This window comes from Paroedura picta, chromosome 9 (assembly GCF_049243985.1).
Source record: "Paroedura picta isolate Pp20150507F chromosome 9, Ppicta_v3.0, whole genome shotgun sequence".
In the NCBI taxonomy this organism is placed as follows: Eukaryota; Metazoa; Chordata; class Lepidosauria; order Squamata; family Gekkonidae; genus Paroedura; species Paroedura picta.
The window spans coordinates 63535600-63548845 of NC_135377.1; the positions used below are offsets into that span (position 1 = coordinate 63535600).

The 13246-nt window shown below is 45.9% G+C and overlaps 2 protein-coding genes and 1 long non-coding RNA gene across 3 annotated transcripts in view; 2 read left to right on the forward strand and 1 right to left on the reverse strand.

Annotated features, from left to right (window-relative positions):
- The window catches only part of RIPK1 (receptor interacting serine/threonine kinase 1), a 24371-nt gene extending 22904 nt beyond the window's left edge, over nt 1–1467 (forward strand). The window contains exon 12 of the mRNA XM_077353067.1: nt 881–1467. Coding sequence (XP_077209182.1) covers nt 881–1191 — 311 coding nt within the window. The 3' untranslated portion in view covers nt 1192–1467. The remainder of the gene's footprint in view (nt 1–880) is intronic.
- Nucleotides 1–9381, reverse strand: part of LOC143845069 (uncharacterized) — an 11600-nt gene extending 2219 nt beyond the window's left edge. The window contains exons 1-2 of the long non-coding RNA XR_013234272.1: nt 9246–9381; nt 7971–8198 (exon numbers count right to left, since the gene is read on the reverse strand). This is a non-coding gene — a long non-coding RNA (uncharacterized LOC143845069). The remainder of the gene's footprint in view (nt 1–7970; nt 8199–9245) is intronic.
- The window catches only part of BPHL (biphenyl hydrolase like), a 21353-nt gene continuing 12869 nt past the window's right edge, over nt 4763–13246 (forward strand). The window contains exons 1-2 of the mRNA XM_077353070.1: nt 4763–4939; nt 9334–9437. Of these exons, the coding sequence (XP_077209185.1) occupies nt 4836–4939; nt 9334–9437 (208 nt within the window). The 5' untranslated portion in view covers nt 4763–4835. The remainder of the gene's footprint in view (nt 4940–9333; nt 9438–13246) is intronic.

Genomic DNA, 13246 nt, shown 5'->3' on the forward strand with positions numbered 1-13246 from the left:
ACATAAGATGACATCATCATTGTGCATGAGATTGGAAGAGTGCAGTTCTGCTGTTGTATTCACCCTGAGATTGGGGCTCTTCCACCCTTTTCTTACCAGACATGTAGAACACGGGGCCGCTGGCTTGCAGAAGCCTTTCTCCTCCCCCCCACCAGCGGCAAAGGCTTCTGCGGCCCAGGGACGGGGCTGGGCAGCTCAGTGAGACGTCAAGCGCCATCCGCTGGCTTGCAGAAGCCTTTTTCCTCCCCCACCAGTGGCAAAGGCTTCTGTGGATCCAGGGATGGTGCTGGCCGGCTCGCAGAGTCCCCAGGGCCCCAGAATCCTTTTTGCTCCCCCAGACGGGGGAAGGGATGGGGAGCCGTGGGCCTACCTTCCCTCTCGGCAGCCAGCAGAGCAATGGCCGCTGTGGGGGGAAGGTTTGGGGGATGGGGCGGGTTGGGAGGCGCTTTGTGCCTCCTGATTTGTGTTTGCCGGAGCTGGACTGTCAAACGGAGGGCCCAATCGGGAGGCGCTTACCTGTAGCGGGAGGCCCTCCACTTGTCAGTCCAGGGTAAGGGGCCAATGGGCACCCGCCCTCATCCCGGACAGGGCCCTCCCTCAGGGCCCTTACTCTATTATTTTATCCGCTCCGCAGGAGCAGTTAAAGATTATGTGAGTGAAATGAACACACCATATTCTGTTCTTTCACTCACCATAGTAATTCTGTACACGCAGCATAGCTTAGCCTGTAGGACTGTTGTGAGGATAAGGTGAGCTAAATGCACAGATACCACCCTGCATTCCTTGGAGGCAAGGCAGGGCAAAAACAGGATTCTTTGTTCTAGCTCTGTCCTGGGCAAGACCGCAACATATATCCCATTTTCCTGTTTCCCACCTCCAGGCAGTACTGCAGCTATTTCTGATGTACACCTGAACCTTGTGAGAGACAACTTGGCCAAACAGTGGAAAGGCTGTGGCCGTAAGCTGGGCCTCAGTGACCCCGAGGTGGATGAAATTGACCATGACTACGAACGGGATGGACTAAAAGAAAAGGTTTACCAGATGTTGCATAAGTGGCAGATGAAGGAAGGCAGCAAAGGGACAACTGTGGGAAAGCTGGCAAGAGCTCTCTTTGATTGCCAGAGGTTCGACCTCCTAAACCGCCTTGTAAAAATATGCCAGGAGTCTCAAGGAACTGCTGGACACTGCTAACTTGGAAGAATGGTTTCCACGGGAAACGTGTTTTGCTTTACATCATTTTGATAACAATTATAAATAGCTCGGTGCTGCCAGAATAAGGCTTTTAGCATAAGCAGGGGTGGGGGAAGATGGATTTTTCTTCATCACATTTCAATAGCTGTCACATCTTGCTGACCACTGCCAAGAATTGTAAAGGACTGGAATATGTGAATTGCCAGATATTGAATGTATTTGTATGATTTTAATTGGAAAAGAACCTCGCAAATAGATGTAAAGTTCTAAATGGTTTTCTCCGTGTCCTCTGGTGCCTGCAGTTTCCCCCTTGCGTCACTAGAGGGCGTTCTGCTGTCTTTAAAAATTGTAATTCCAAGAATTCTCAAAAATAATGGACAGAGGCTCAGAAATTCCATCCACAAGTTCTGGGAGCAATTGAGGGCAGAAGAAGAAGGGGACGACAGAATGAGGTGGCTGGATGGAGTCACTGAAGCAGTCGGTGCAAACTTAAATGGACTCCAGGGATTGGTAGAGGACAGGAAGGCCTGGAGGATCACTGTCCATGGGGTCGCGATGGGTCGGACATGACTTCGCACCTAGCCTATCTTGCTAGCCTAAGCTTATACTACTAGCATTGGTTGTTTATATTTTTCCTTGTTTATAAGGTCCTTCTTCCATTTCCTAAACGAGTCTTTTTTATTATTCAGTTCTTTTGAAAGCTGTTTATGGAGCCATCCTGGTTTCTTTAGGTTCATCCCAATTTTCCTTCTCAAGGGAATTGGCTGCAAATGTGCCTTCAGTATTTCATTTTTGAGAAACTCCCAGCCTTCTTGGACTTCCATCTTCTTAAGTTTTTCTGACCAGGGGATTCTACCCAACATAACTTTAAGTTTGTTAAAATTTGATCTCCTGAAGTCCAGCCTGTATGTGTGACTACGTACTGCTTTTCTGTTCCGCAAAAGTCCAAAATCACATGGTCACTACAACCAAGCGCACCCACAACTTTTACCTTGTCAACCAGTTCTTCCCTGTTGGTAAGAATCAAGTCTAAAATAGCAGACCCCCTGATTGCTCCTTCCACTTTCTGGGAAATGAAGTTGTCAGCAAGACAAGTCAAGAATTTATTGGACTTTTCATTTTTAGCAGAGCTGGTCTTCCAACAGATATCTGGGTAATTGAAATCTCTTATGACCATGAGTTCGTGTTTCTCTGAAAACTGTAATCTGGTCTAGGAACATCTCATCCAAGTTCTCTGCTTGGCCTGGCAGTCTATAGCAGGCCCCCACCATAAAATCCCTATTATTTTCTACTTTTATTTTTACTCAGCCTCTCAGCTTGAACTCTCATGCTCAGACACATATTTCCTCATAAGTATATATATTCTTAACATATAATGCTACTCCTCTCCCCTTTATTTTTGCCTGTCAGTTTTAAATAAGTTGTACCCCTCAATCCTATTCTTCCAGTTGTGAGAATCATTCCACCAGGTTTCTGCAATGCCTATTAGATCATAGCCTTCGGGGAGGGCAATATATAAATGTGAATAAATAGTCCCCTTCCTTTATTAGGACTTCTAGTTCTTCCTGCTGGTTTCTCATACTCTGCACATTAGTGTAGAGGCATCATAATCATTCTTAATCATTCATAACCCAGGCTTTTAGTTTTTGAACTTTCCTGTAAGTTAATAGTTCCCTGCATATGTGCCGTTCCCTTTAAATCTGCAGTCTTCCCATCTACAGTTTTCTAGACTTTGAATGTACGTCTTGCTCCCTCGTTGAACTTAGTTTAAAGCCCTCCTCACCAGGTACGCAAGACTCTTCGCAAAGACATTTCCCCCCAACTTTGTGAGTTGCAAACCATCTTCTGATCACGGCAGCCTGAGCCATGGTCCAAAAACCCAAAACTTTCCCAATGACAATCATGACGGAGCCAGTCATTTATCTGCATTCTTTTTCTTTCTCTTCCTAAGCCTCGGCCAATAACAGGAAGAACTGATGAAAATACATCCTGTGCTCCCAAGTCCTTCACTTTTACCCCTAAGGCCTCGTAGTCTCACTTCATATGCTCCAAGCTGCAGTGGGCAGTATCATTTGTTCCTACAATAAGCAGGAAGGGATATGTGTCCTTGGACTTCACAAGTCTTTCCACCCTTGATTCTCGCACCAGGAAGACAGTATACCCCTCAAGACAACAAGTCCAGTTGACATAACTGGGCTTCTACTCCTCTCAATCCCCAATTACCAGCCTGCGTCTTCTAGTCCTAACACACTGGGGAGCAGATGACATAGTCCTCTCATCCACAGGGGCCTGTGAAATGTCTTCTGAGCTTGGGGGGAACAGCTCTTGTTCCTGTGGTCCAGAGTCAGGAGTCTGTGAAACATCGGGGGAGTTGAGGGAATGAATAGCCCTTGTTCCTGTGGTCCAGAGTCACTGTCTACAGCACTGATTATCAACCTGGGGTCAGGACCCCTTTGAGGGTAGAACAACTGTTTTACAGGGGTCGCAGCAGGGCGAACAGCTTGGCCAGGGTAGATGGAGATAGAGCGTTCGTCTGTCTGGAGCAGCGGAAAAGAGCGAGATCAGCATGGTGGGAGAAGAGGCAGAACTGAACTGAGAAAGACGCCCAGAAAAAAATTATATACGTTCATGAACAATGGATCTTCACGCCATTGGTCAGTTTCAATTTAATTTCTGTGAAAGAACACTTGTGTATGAGGGTATAGAGGTTGTAGGAGAGTGGGAGCTGTTTGGATGTTGTTTTTTGTCAATACATTTTTTCTCTCTTCCATACTAGGAACACTCTGAGTCCACCATTAAATGATTTGCCCTAGACAGGATAAAACAAGATGCACATCTTCTTAAGACACAATTCACATTTAGAGATGTGATACCCACTGGCTCCAATAGTTTAAAAAGAGAAGGGGGGTAGATAAATCAGTGGAAGAGATCTACGGCTATTAGGCACCATAGCGAAAAGGAACTTCCTTGTTCAAAGGCAGCCTACCTCTAAATACATTTGCTGAGAATAAACACACAAGAATCTATTCCAACTTTGCTCGTGGACTTTCCATAAATATCTGGTGAACCTTTGTGTGGAACTAGAAGATGGACCTTGGTAGAGTTGCCAGGTCCCACCTGGCCACCAGTGGGGCTGGGGAGGGTTTAGGGTTCCCAGATTCAAGTTGGGAAACTGAGGATGGAGCCTGGAAAGGACAGGAACATCAGTGGGTTGCAATGCCACAGAGTCCACCAAAGCATCCATTTTTCTCCAGGGGAACTGATCTCTGAAATCTGGGGATGCACTATAATTCCCGGAGATCCCCAGGTCCCACCTGGAGGCTGGCATCCAAGAGGATATACATGGTTGGGACTGGGGGATCCCCCAGAATTAACCTCCTCTCCAGACTATGGAGAAAAGGGATGCTTTGGAGGGTGGACTCTGCGGCCCTGCCCCCCCCCCCCCCAGCTCGACTCCCAAAGCTGCAGGAATTTCCCCACCTGGATCAGGCCACCCCAGTTCCGCCTATGGCCGGAGGGGATTTGGCCCCGCTCCATGCCCCGCAGCCGTGCCTCCTTGGCCCAGCGCTAGGAGGAGGCCGCCGACAGCGCAGGCAGGGCGAAGGCGGAGCCACCAACGCGGGCCCTGCAGAGGAGCCGAAGCAATGGCTCGAGGGCTGCTGCGGCTCCGGCGCCTCCTCTTGCAGCTTTCCCAGGGCGGCCAGGGCGCTGCGCCAAGGCCAAGCAGCGGGCCGGCTGCTTCCTACAGGTAAGTCCTTCTTCAGGTGGGCGACAGCCGGGCCCAGCAGGTTACAGGGGGGAGGGAGGCACGCAATTCTGCGCACGCGTGGTTGGTAGCCTGAGAGAAGGCGGGTGGGTGCCTGTGCTGGATGGGGAGGAGCTGGTCGCGCTACTTGCCTGGGAGGGCAGGGACAGCTTTGGGGTCTTTCTCGATTCGGAGGAAGCACGCAAGGGTCGGTCGGATCAAGGCGCCAGGCCGGGCCAAAACCGCGAGGGTTTTCATGGGCGGCACCCAGGGCTGCCAACTCTGGGTTGAGAAAGGCCTGGAGGGGGAGGCGGGACGGAAGGACCTCAGTGGAGCGTAATGCTGCGGAGTCCGCCCTTCAAAGCCCTATTTTTTCCAGGGAAACTGATCTCTATAGTTCCTCTGGAGAGGAACTATAGCTCCAGGGGACACCCAGATCGCACCGGGGGACTGGCAACCCTAGTTGGCCGTTTGCATTTGCAGCCTCCAGGTGGGATCTGCAGATCCCACTGAATGACAGCTCATCTTCAGACTACAGAGCTCAATTCTCCCAGAGAAAAGGGATGGTTTGGTGGTTGGGCTCTGTGGCATTCTACACCCCCCTCAGGACCCATCTGCAAATCTCCAGGAGTTTCCTAACCTGGAACTGTCCACCCTACCCCCACCCCTGACAGCCAGGGACAACTGATAGTGTATCTGGACACAGTAACAGCCTGAAGGCTTTTGAACATATATCTGTGTCCTTTCCATACTAGGGGAAGCCAGGTTCTTCTTCCTGACCTGTACAGAATGCAGCAGCCAGGGTCCTTACAGGAACACCCTGGAGGGCCCACATCTGGCCCATGCTCCAACAGCTGCACTGACCACCAACTGTATTCCAGATCAGGCTTAAGATCTTGGTAAGAGTCTTTAAGGCCATATGCGGTCTGGACCCTATGTACTTGAGAGATGGCCTCTCTGCTTAATCCCCCCCCCCAACTCAAACAAATTGGTGCTCACCAAAGAAGCTCGTTTGGCCTCAACCAAGGCCAGGGCTTTATCTGTACTGGCCCCCACTTGGTGAGGATGAGATCAGGGCCCTAATGGAACTGAATCACTTCCACAGGGCAATGCCCAACAGAATATAGGGTGACTCCTGGGACGGGGCAGGGGGGGAAGGAGGGGGAAGGGACTGCAGTGCAGGTGTGGGGTGGGGGGAGCTGGGAGGGCTCTCCCCCCCCCCCGGGCTGCAGCCGTTCCCAGGTGTGACTGGCACCAAAGCCGCCCCCCCCCCTGCCTTCCTGCGAGGGCTGACGACGACCTGGCACTTTGCGCCTCCCAACTCATCAGGTCTGGGGCCAGTAGCCAATTGCCAACCGCGCTATGCGCGGTTGGCGATTGGTCCCTTGTCTCCGGAGTGACATGTGGAGGGCCCCCGCTTGTCACTCTGGGGGAAGGGGCCAATGGCCGCTCTTCCCCATCCTGGACAGGGCCCTCCTTGAGGGCCCTTACTGTTTTATTTATATCGCTCCTGTGGAGTGGTTACAGATTATATACCACCCTCCTCTGAGGCTCAGGGCAGGTTGCTTCTTTGCTTCCTCAGTGCCCTGAATTAATCTTTTGTTTAAAAGAAATACACCATAAAACACGGGGAAATCACATCAATAAAATATTGAAGATGCACCTATACACATTCCCTTTCCATGCATCTGTGCTGGCCATGAGAATGCAATTCTGGCTCTTCTAGCAGAACATTGGCCAAGTAGCAAGGCTAAGGACAGTCTTTTTGGCATAAAAAATAAGACACTTAAAGTGACCAGTGACTCATTATTTCTATAACTGATAAAGGCAAAGATCCCAGACATGCTTACTTAGCAGCCATTCTCACTAAAATCAATGTGATTTACTCTGTAGTAAAACTGTAAAGGATGGTTAGTCTTAAAACATATACGCTGATGGCCCCCACCACACTGGCTCAGTGTTTGGCAGGGGAGACCAAAATTCAAATTCCAACATTGCCATAAAGTTTACTGGATTACGTTGAGCCAGCTTAGCCTTCCTTGCAAGGTTGTTGTCATGATAAGACAGGTAAGAGGGGACCAGGAGCCTGAATTCCTGGGAGGAAGGGAGGGAGGGATAAAAATGAGATAGGGGAAGGCTACTAATAACAGTATTTTGCAGTAGTAAAATTCTAACTTGTCAAGGAGTACAAAAGGCAGCTATGAAAATGCTCAAAATAAATTCTGTCTTACCCTGTAGTATTTGCATAAATGAATGGACATAAACTGGCTGTATGCTAAGCAGCACCATCTCATGCTTTCTTTCCCCTTCCCCAACAAACTACTGCAAACATTTACAACTGATGGATCCTACAGCAGCAAAATGGAACCCACTTATTTTTCCAGACTCTGGTTAGCTGACAAGCAATCATTACCTTCGGTTAGATATTAACTCAACAGGCAGTTTACAGAGTAAGGAATTTGGAGGGGGTGAGAAATGAGAGCCTGCGGATATTTATACTGCAGATTGAGCAAAAGATTACCTGGTCTTTTCTTCTTTTTTGTAAACTCCAAGTTTTGTATAGCTATAGTCAATCAGCAATCTGCGCACAAAGACAAGCCATGGGAGGGAAAGGAACACCAGCGTGGTGTGGTTAAGCGCGATGGGCTCTAATCTGGAGGAGCAGATTTGATTCCCCACTCCCCTACATGCAGCAAGCTGTGTGACCTTTGGCTAGTCACAGTTCTTGCAGAATAGTTCTGTTATTTATTTATATTTGGATTTGTTACCCGCCATTCTTGGCCAAGACCAGCTCTTGGTGGTTTACTGTTCACACCACTACAATAAAACGGTATTAAAAGCCATAAAACCATTTAAAAAACCCGTAAAGAAATAATATCTGAAAGAGATAATACCCAACAAAAATAGCAGTGGAGAAATTGATTTGAACTACTACAGCCCACTGCAATAGCAGGCTCTCTAGCACCACACCACAGCCTCCCATGAACAGACCGTACTCCAGAGAGTTAGAGTTCTCTCACTCAATCCCACGTACCTCATAGAGGAAGGGAAAGGTGCTTGTAAGCTGCTTTAGGACTCCTTCAGGTAGTGAACAGCAGGGTATAGCTTTTCTTCTTCTATCTTCTACATAGCACAGACCTGTAACATCCCCTGAACTGTGGCAAAAGGAGTAAGAACCAGCTTCCGATCCAAAACTGGGTCTGTTTGTCAGCTCAGGAGCTAAGACAAAGAGAAGGAGAGCTCCAAATCAACTAGCCCTGCCCTGTTTCTATAGACATCCTTGTGCCTAAGCAATGAGTAAACTATCCTCTTGGTTCTGTATAATCATTCCTAACATCCGGAGTTCCCCCTTAACTGTGGCTTTAAGTCTGAGGCTTTTCCTTCATTAAGACCTGAAGGTCTTCATCAAGACCGGTTTCAAATTCCAATTGAGGCCAAAGTGGCCTGTAGGGAAGGGATTACTTTTCCAAAGTTTCACAAGAGTAGTCATTCCTGTCAATGGAAAATTGTCAATGGGGCTTGGTTGATACGTATGAGAATGCTTAATCGTGGCTAAACGGATAGTGAGGGGGAATTAGCACTGGAGATTGGTGAACATGTTGTGAACATGTGGCATGTCCAGCAGCTGCCTGTTTTCAATCTCTCATTTGTGCTTAAGCGAACAGCTGCTTTTAAATGTGCACCAGCCCTCATCTCAACAGCTGAGATTTTCAATAAACTGGCGTGACAAAAGACCCTGCTTTTACTAGCCACGAACTTTCAGAATGATGAGCCCTTAATCTCCAAAGAAGTTTGAACATCCTTTCTCAGTTCTTTTCAACAGCGATGGTTGGCCTAACTTGGAAACTGTACACAAACTGGAGGGGTGTAGAGCTTGGCATGCTTTCTGCTAGAACAGTTCCTGGTGCTACATTTTAAGTACAGCTGTTTGGTTTTTTTTAAATCTCATGTTTCACTACCTGAAGGAATTCCAAAGCGAGTTACAAGCACCTTTCCCTTCCTCTCCCCACACCTGGCACCCTGTGAGGTAGGTGGGGTGGAGAGAGCTCTAACAGAATTCTAGAGAACTATGACTGGCTCAAGGTCACCCAGCAGGCTTCATGTGAAGGAGTGGGGGAATCAGCTCTGGTTCTTCATATTAGAGTCTGCCACTCTTAACCACTACACCAAGCTGGCTCTTTTAAGGCAAAAGACTGACTTGTCCCATTGCTTGGAATAACTGCTGAGCTCCAGTTGTTCACATGATACACCTGTGTTCCCACTTCTTTGAAGAGCAGCCAGCCAATGCCTACTAATACTACTAGTCGACATGTTGTAATCAAATACAATATTAATTACATGTTGTAATAAACCTCAGTATTCAATAATTTACTTTGGTGGGGGAATGTTTCTTCTAGCACTGCCGTGATCTCAAATAAAGTCAAAGTGAATGGTGTCCACCTGCACTATCAGCAGACAGGAGATGGAGATCATGCCGTCCTGCTACTTCCTGGGATGTTAGGTTGGACCTTTTGAATTTTGTACAACTTCACAGTGATTTTCCTTCCTTCCTTCCTTCCTTCCTTCCTTCCTTCCTTCCTTCCTTCCTTCCTTCCTTCCTTCCTTCCTTCCTTCCTTCCTTCCTTCCTTCCTCTTCTCCCATCATTTAAGAACTTATTCATACAGTTCCCAGATATTTCTTACAGCATGGTTACCCATTTGAATAATATTAGAGGGAACTGACTGGGTAGTCCATCCATGGCTACCAGCCCTGTGAGTAGAGGGAACTGCCTAGGGCTGCCAGCAAAAGGTAAGGCAATTGTAAGCCCCTTTGAGACTCCTTTGGATAGTGAAAAGTGGGGTATAAAAACTAGTTTTTCTTCTGACTCAACCTCACAGTTCGCTGGCCTATTTTTCTCTGGCCATCCAGCTGAGTGTCAATGAGATCAGCTATGGAGGAGGGAGAGATCAGCCCCAGTGGGGGGGCCTGGCATTACTCAAATCTCCATGTTGAGTTCTAGGAAGTAACATCTGGAGGGTCTCTGGGCCCTGTTTGTTTGACCATCCATGGCAACTGGCTGGCCACTGTGTAAAACAGGAAGTTGGGCTAGATGGAATACAGGTCTGATTCAGCAGGGCTCTTCTGTTCTTAATTCACATTTATTGCTGAATTACTTGAACGGCAGTTTATTTAGAGTGGAAAATATGTTGAAAGAAGCATCTCATCTTGGGGTGGACAGAAAGACTTAATTTGTTCTATTTCTATCTGGTTTTCAGGTTTTGAAAAAAAAATTAAAGTCCTACAACTCATGTTCACCTGAAGTAAAACTGGAATAATGAGACCATAAGCAGCAATCCCTTTTCCAAACTGTGTTCAGCTTCTTGAAAAACTATTGTGTCTCCTTTCATAGTGCCAGCAGCTTAAATATACTGCTTTGCTTATTCCATGCCCTATTTTACAGACACACGTTGATTTCACACAGTGTGAAAGCAGTGGATCATGATATGACGCAACATTTAGCTGTTTCGGAAGACATTTTAGGAGGACATCAGCCTATGTTTGCACACTGAAAGTACTAGACACAAAGATTCACCTTCTCATCCAGCATCCAGCACAAAAATTACTTTACAGGATCAATCAGCTGTAGCCTGCATGATGTTGTGTTAATTTCTAATGCCTCAGTATTAATTTTGATTCTTTTTAATGTGTCTCACACTATTTATTTACTTGAACCAAGTTTGTGTCCAGGGGCACCTTGAAGACCAACAAAGTTTTTCAAAGTTTTTCATGTGCATGCACACTTTTTCAGATACAGTAATGTATGCTAAAACTTATAACTTGAATAAAACTCTTTCTGAAAAAACACTATTTTGTGTGAGAAATCACACTGTTAAAGATATAAAATATGTATAGGCTTGATAAGAAAGGAAGTATTGCACATATTTCATTTTTCCTTAACAGTATGTTTCCCCCCCTGGGAAATATGTGTCCCACCCCCTCCCCGCCATGTTTCAAAATTTCAGATATGTTATATGTCTAGATCTGATGGCAAAAAATTGTTCAATATCAGTGACGTTGTTTAAATTGATCTGTGTGTTTCTCCTTAAATCAGGAAATCAATTAATTTTCTGTTACTAAAGTTTCACAGCACTGCCTTCAGTAGAATAATATCAAACTAAAATATGAGCTTTTTAAAAACGGGTCTAAATTGACATTGCCACTGTTTGTGTGGCCTGTTTTCCAATTGATAAAGATCTCTAAAGAACAATTAGAAACACTATCTTCCCAAGGGACCCATGTTGTAGTATCAAGTACTTGCATCATAATACTAAAAAAAAAAAGCTACCCTAACATCAACTCTTCACGTTAAGTATATTTTAAGTTATTAATTAGGTAGCTATGCAATTACTTAGCAAACCATTTCAGATTTATTACATTTTACATTAATATGAAATCGCTTTCAGAGTAGTATAATAATGAGTTAAAAACAAACCCTGACCTTTTCAATATGTTATATAAATGACCTTTTAAGGTATGTTTTTGTAACCAAGCAACAGTTAGAATTATTGTGTTGTTTGTGAGAGAGTATTTCCCTGATCGAATGTACTGGCATAGTATTAATTACCTATGGTGTACCTGTGCTAATTCCCTCTAAGGGATTGTCTATCAGAGTGGCCTGTGGGCACGGTATTGTGTCAGGGCCAGAACTCCATCAGCTGAGAAGATGTTTAAGTATGGATATTTAGCACTATATGTAAGGGAGAGTTTTAATCTTAAAGTGTATGTAACTATTTAATCTTAAGCAATTATCACACTTTGATATGGGGGCAAGTCAGAAGTAGTGTTCATACACGAACGGATTTATTTCAAACAAAAAGTGTTGTTTAAACATGTCTCTGAGATCAGTGGATGGCTGCAAATAAATTCTCTCAGTAATTCACTAGTCCTAGTCTCATTTGGCCCCCTTCAAGGATCGCTGCCTTGTTGTGGCAAGGGGGCTTGCGTAGTTCAGTGAAGCTATGAGCTATGCCGTGCAGGGCCACCCAAGACGGACAGGTCATAGCTGAGAGCTCTGACAAAAGGTGATCCACTGGAGAAGGCAATGGCAAACCACTCCAGTATCTTTGCCATGAAAACTCTATGGACAGTTCCAATAGGCATAACGATATGACGCTGGAAGATGAGCCCCTCAGGTCGGAAGGTGTCCAATATGCTACTGGGGATGAGCAGACGGCTAGTACGAGTAGCGCCAGAATGAATGAAGCGGCTGGGCCAAAGCCGAAAGGACACTCAGTTGTGGAAGTAACTGGTGGCGAAAAGACAGTCCGATGCTGTAAAGATTTTTATTCCATAGGAACCTGGAACGTCAGATCCATGAATCAAGGCAAGCTGGACGTGGTTAAACAAGAAATGAGAAGACTGAACATCGACATTTTAGGAATCAGTGAACTAAAATGGACAGGAATGGGTGAATTTAATTCAGATGACCATCAGGTATACTACTGTGGACAAGAATCTCGCAGAAGAAATGGAGTAGCATTCATAATCAATAAGAGAGTAGGAAAAGCAGTCTTGGGATACAATCCCCAAAATGACAGAATGATCTCAGTTCGAATCCAAGGCAAACCATTCAACATCACAGTGATCCAGGTCTACGCCCCAACCACTGCTGCTGAAGAGGATGAAGTTGATCAGTTCTATGAAGCCCTACAACACCTTCTAGAAGCAACGCCCAAAAATGATGTGCTTATCATCATGGGGGATTGGAATGCTAAAGTAGGAAGCCAAAAGATAACCGGGATAACAGGCAAGTTTGGCCTTGGAGTACAAAATGAAGCAGGGCACAGGCTGGTAGAATTTTGTCAAGAGAATACAATGGTCATAGCAAACACTCTTTTCCAGCAACCCAAGAGACGACTCTACACATGGACATCACCAGAAGGTCAACACAGAAATCAGATTGACTATGTGCTCTGCAGCCAAAGATGGAAAAGTTCTATCCAGTCAATAAAAACAAGACCAGGAGCTGATTGTGGTTCAGATCATGAGCTTCTTGTTGCAAAATTTAGGCTTAAATTGAAGAAAGTAGGGAAAAGCACTAGGCCACTCAGGTATGAACTAAATCATATCCCTGACGAATACACAGTGGAGGTGACAAATAGATTTAAGGAATTAGATCTGATAGACAGAGTGCCTGAAGAACTATGGACGGAGGTTCGCAACATTGTACAAGAGGTAGCAACTAAAACCATCCCAAAGAAAAAGAAATGCAAGAAATCAAAATGGCTGTCTGAGGAAGCTTTACAAATAGCTAAGGAGAGAAGGGAAGT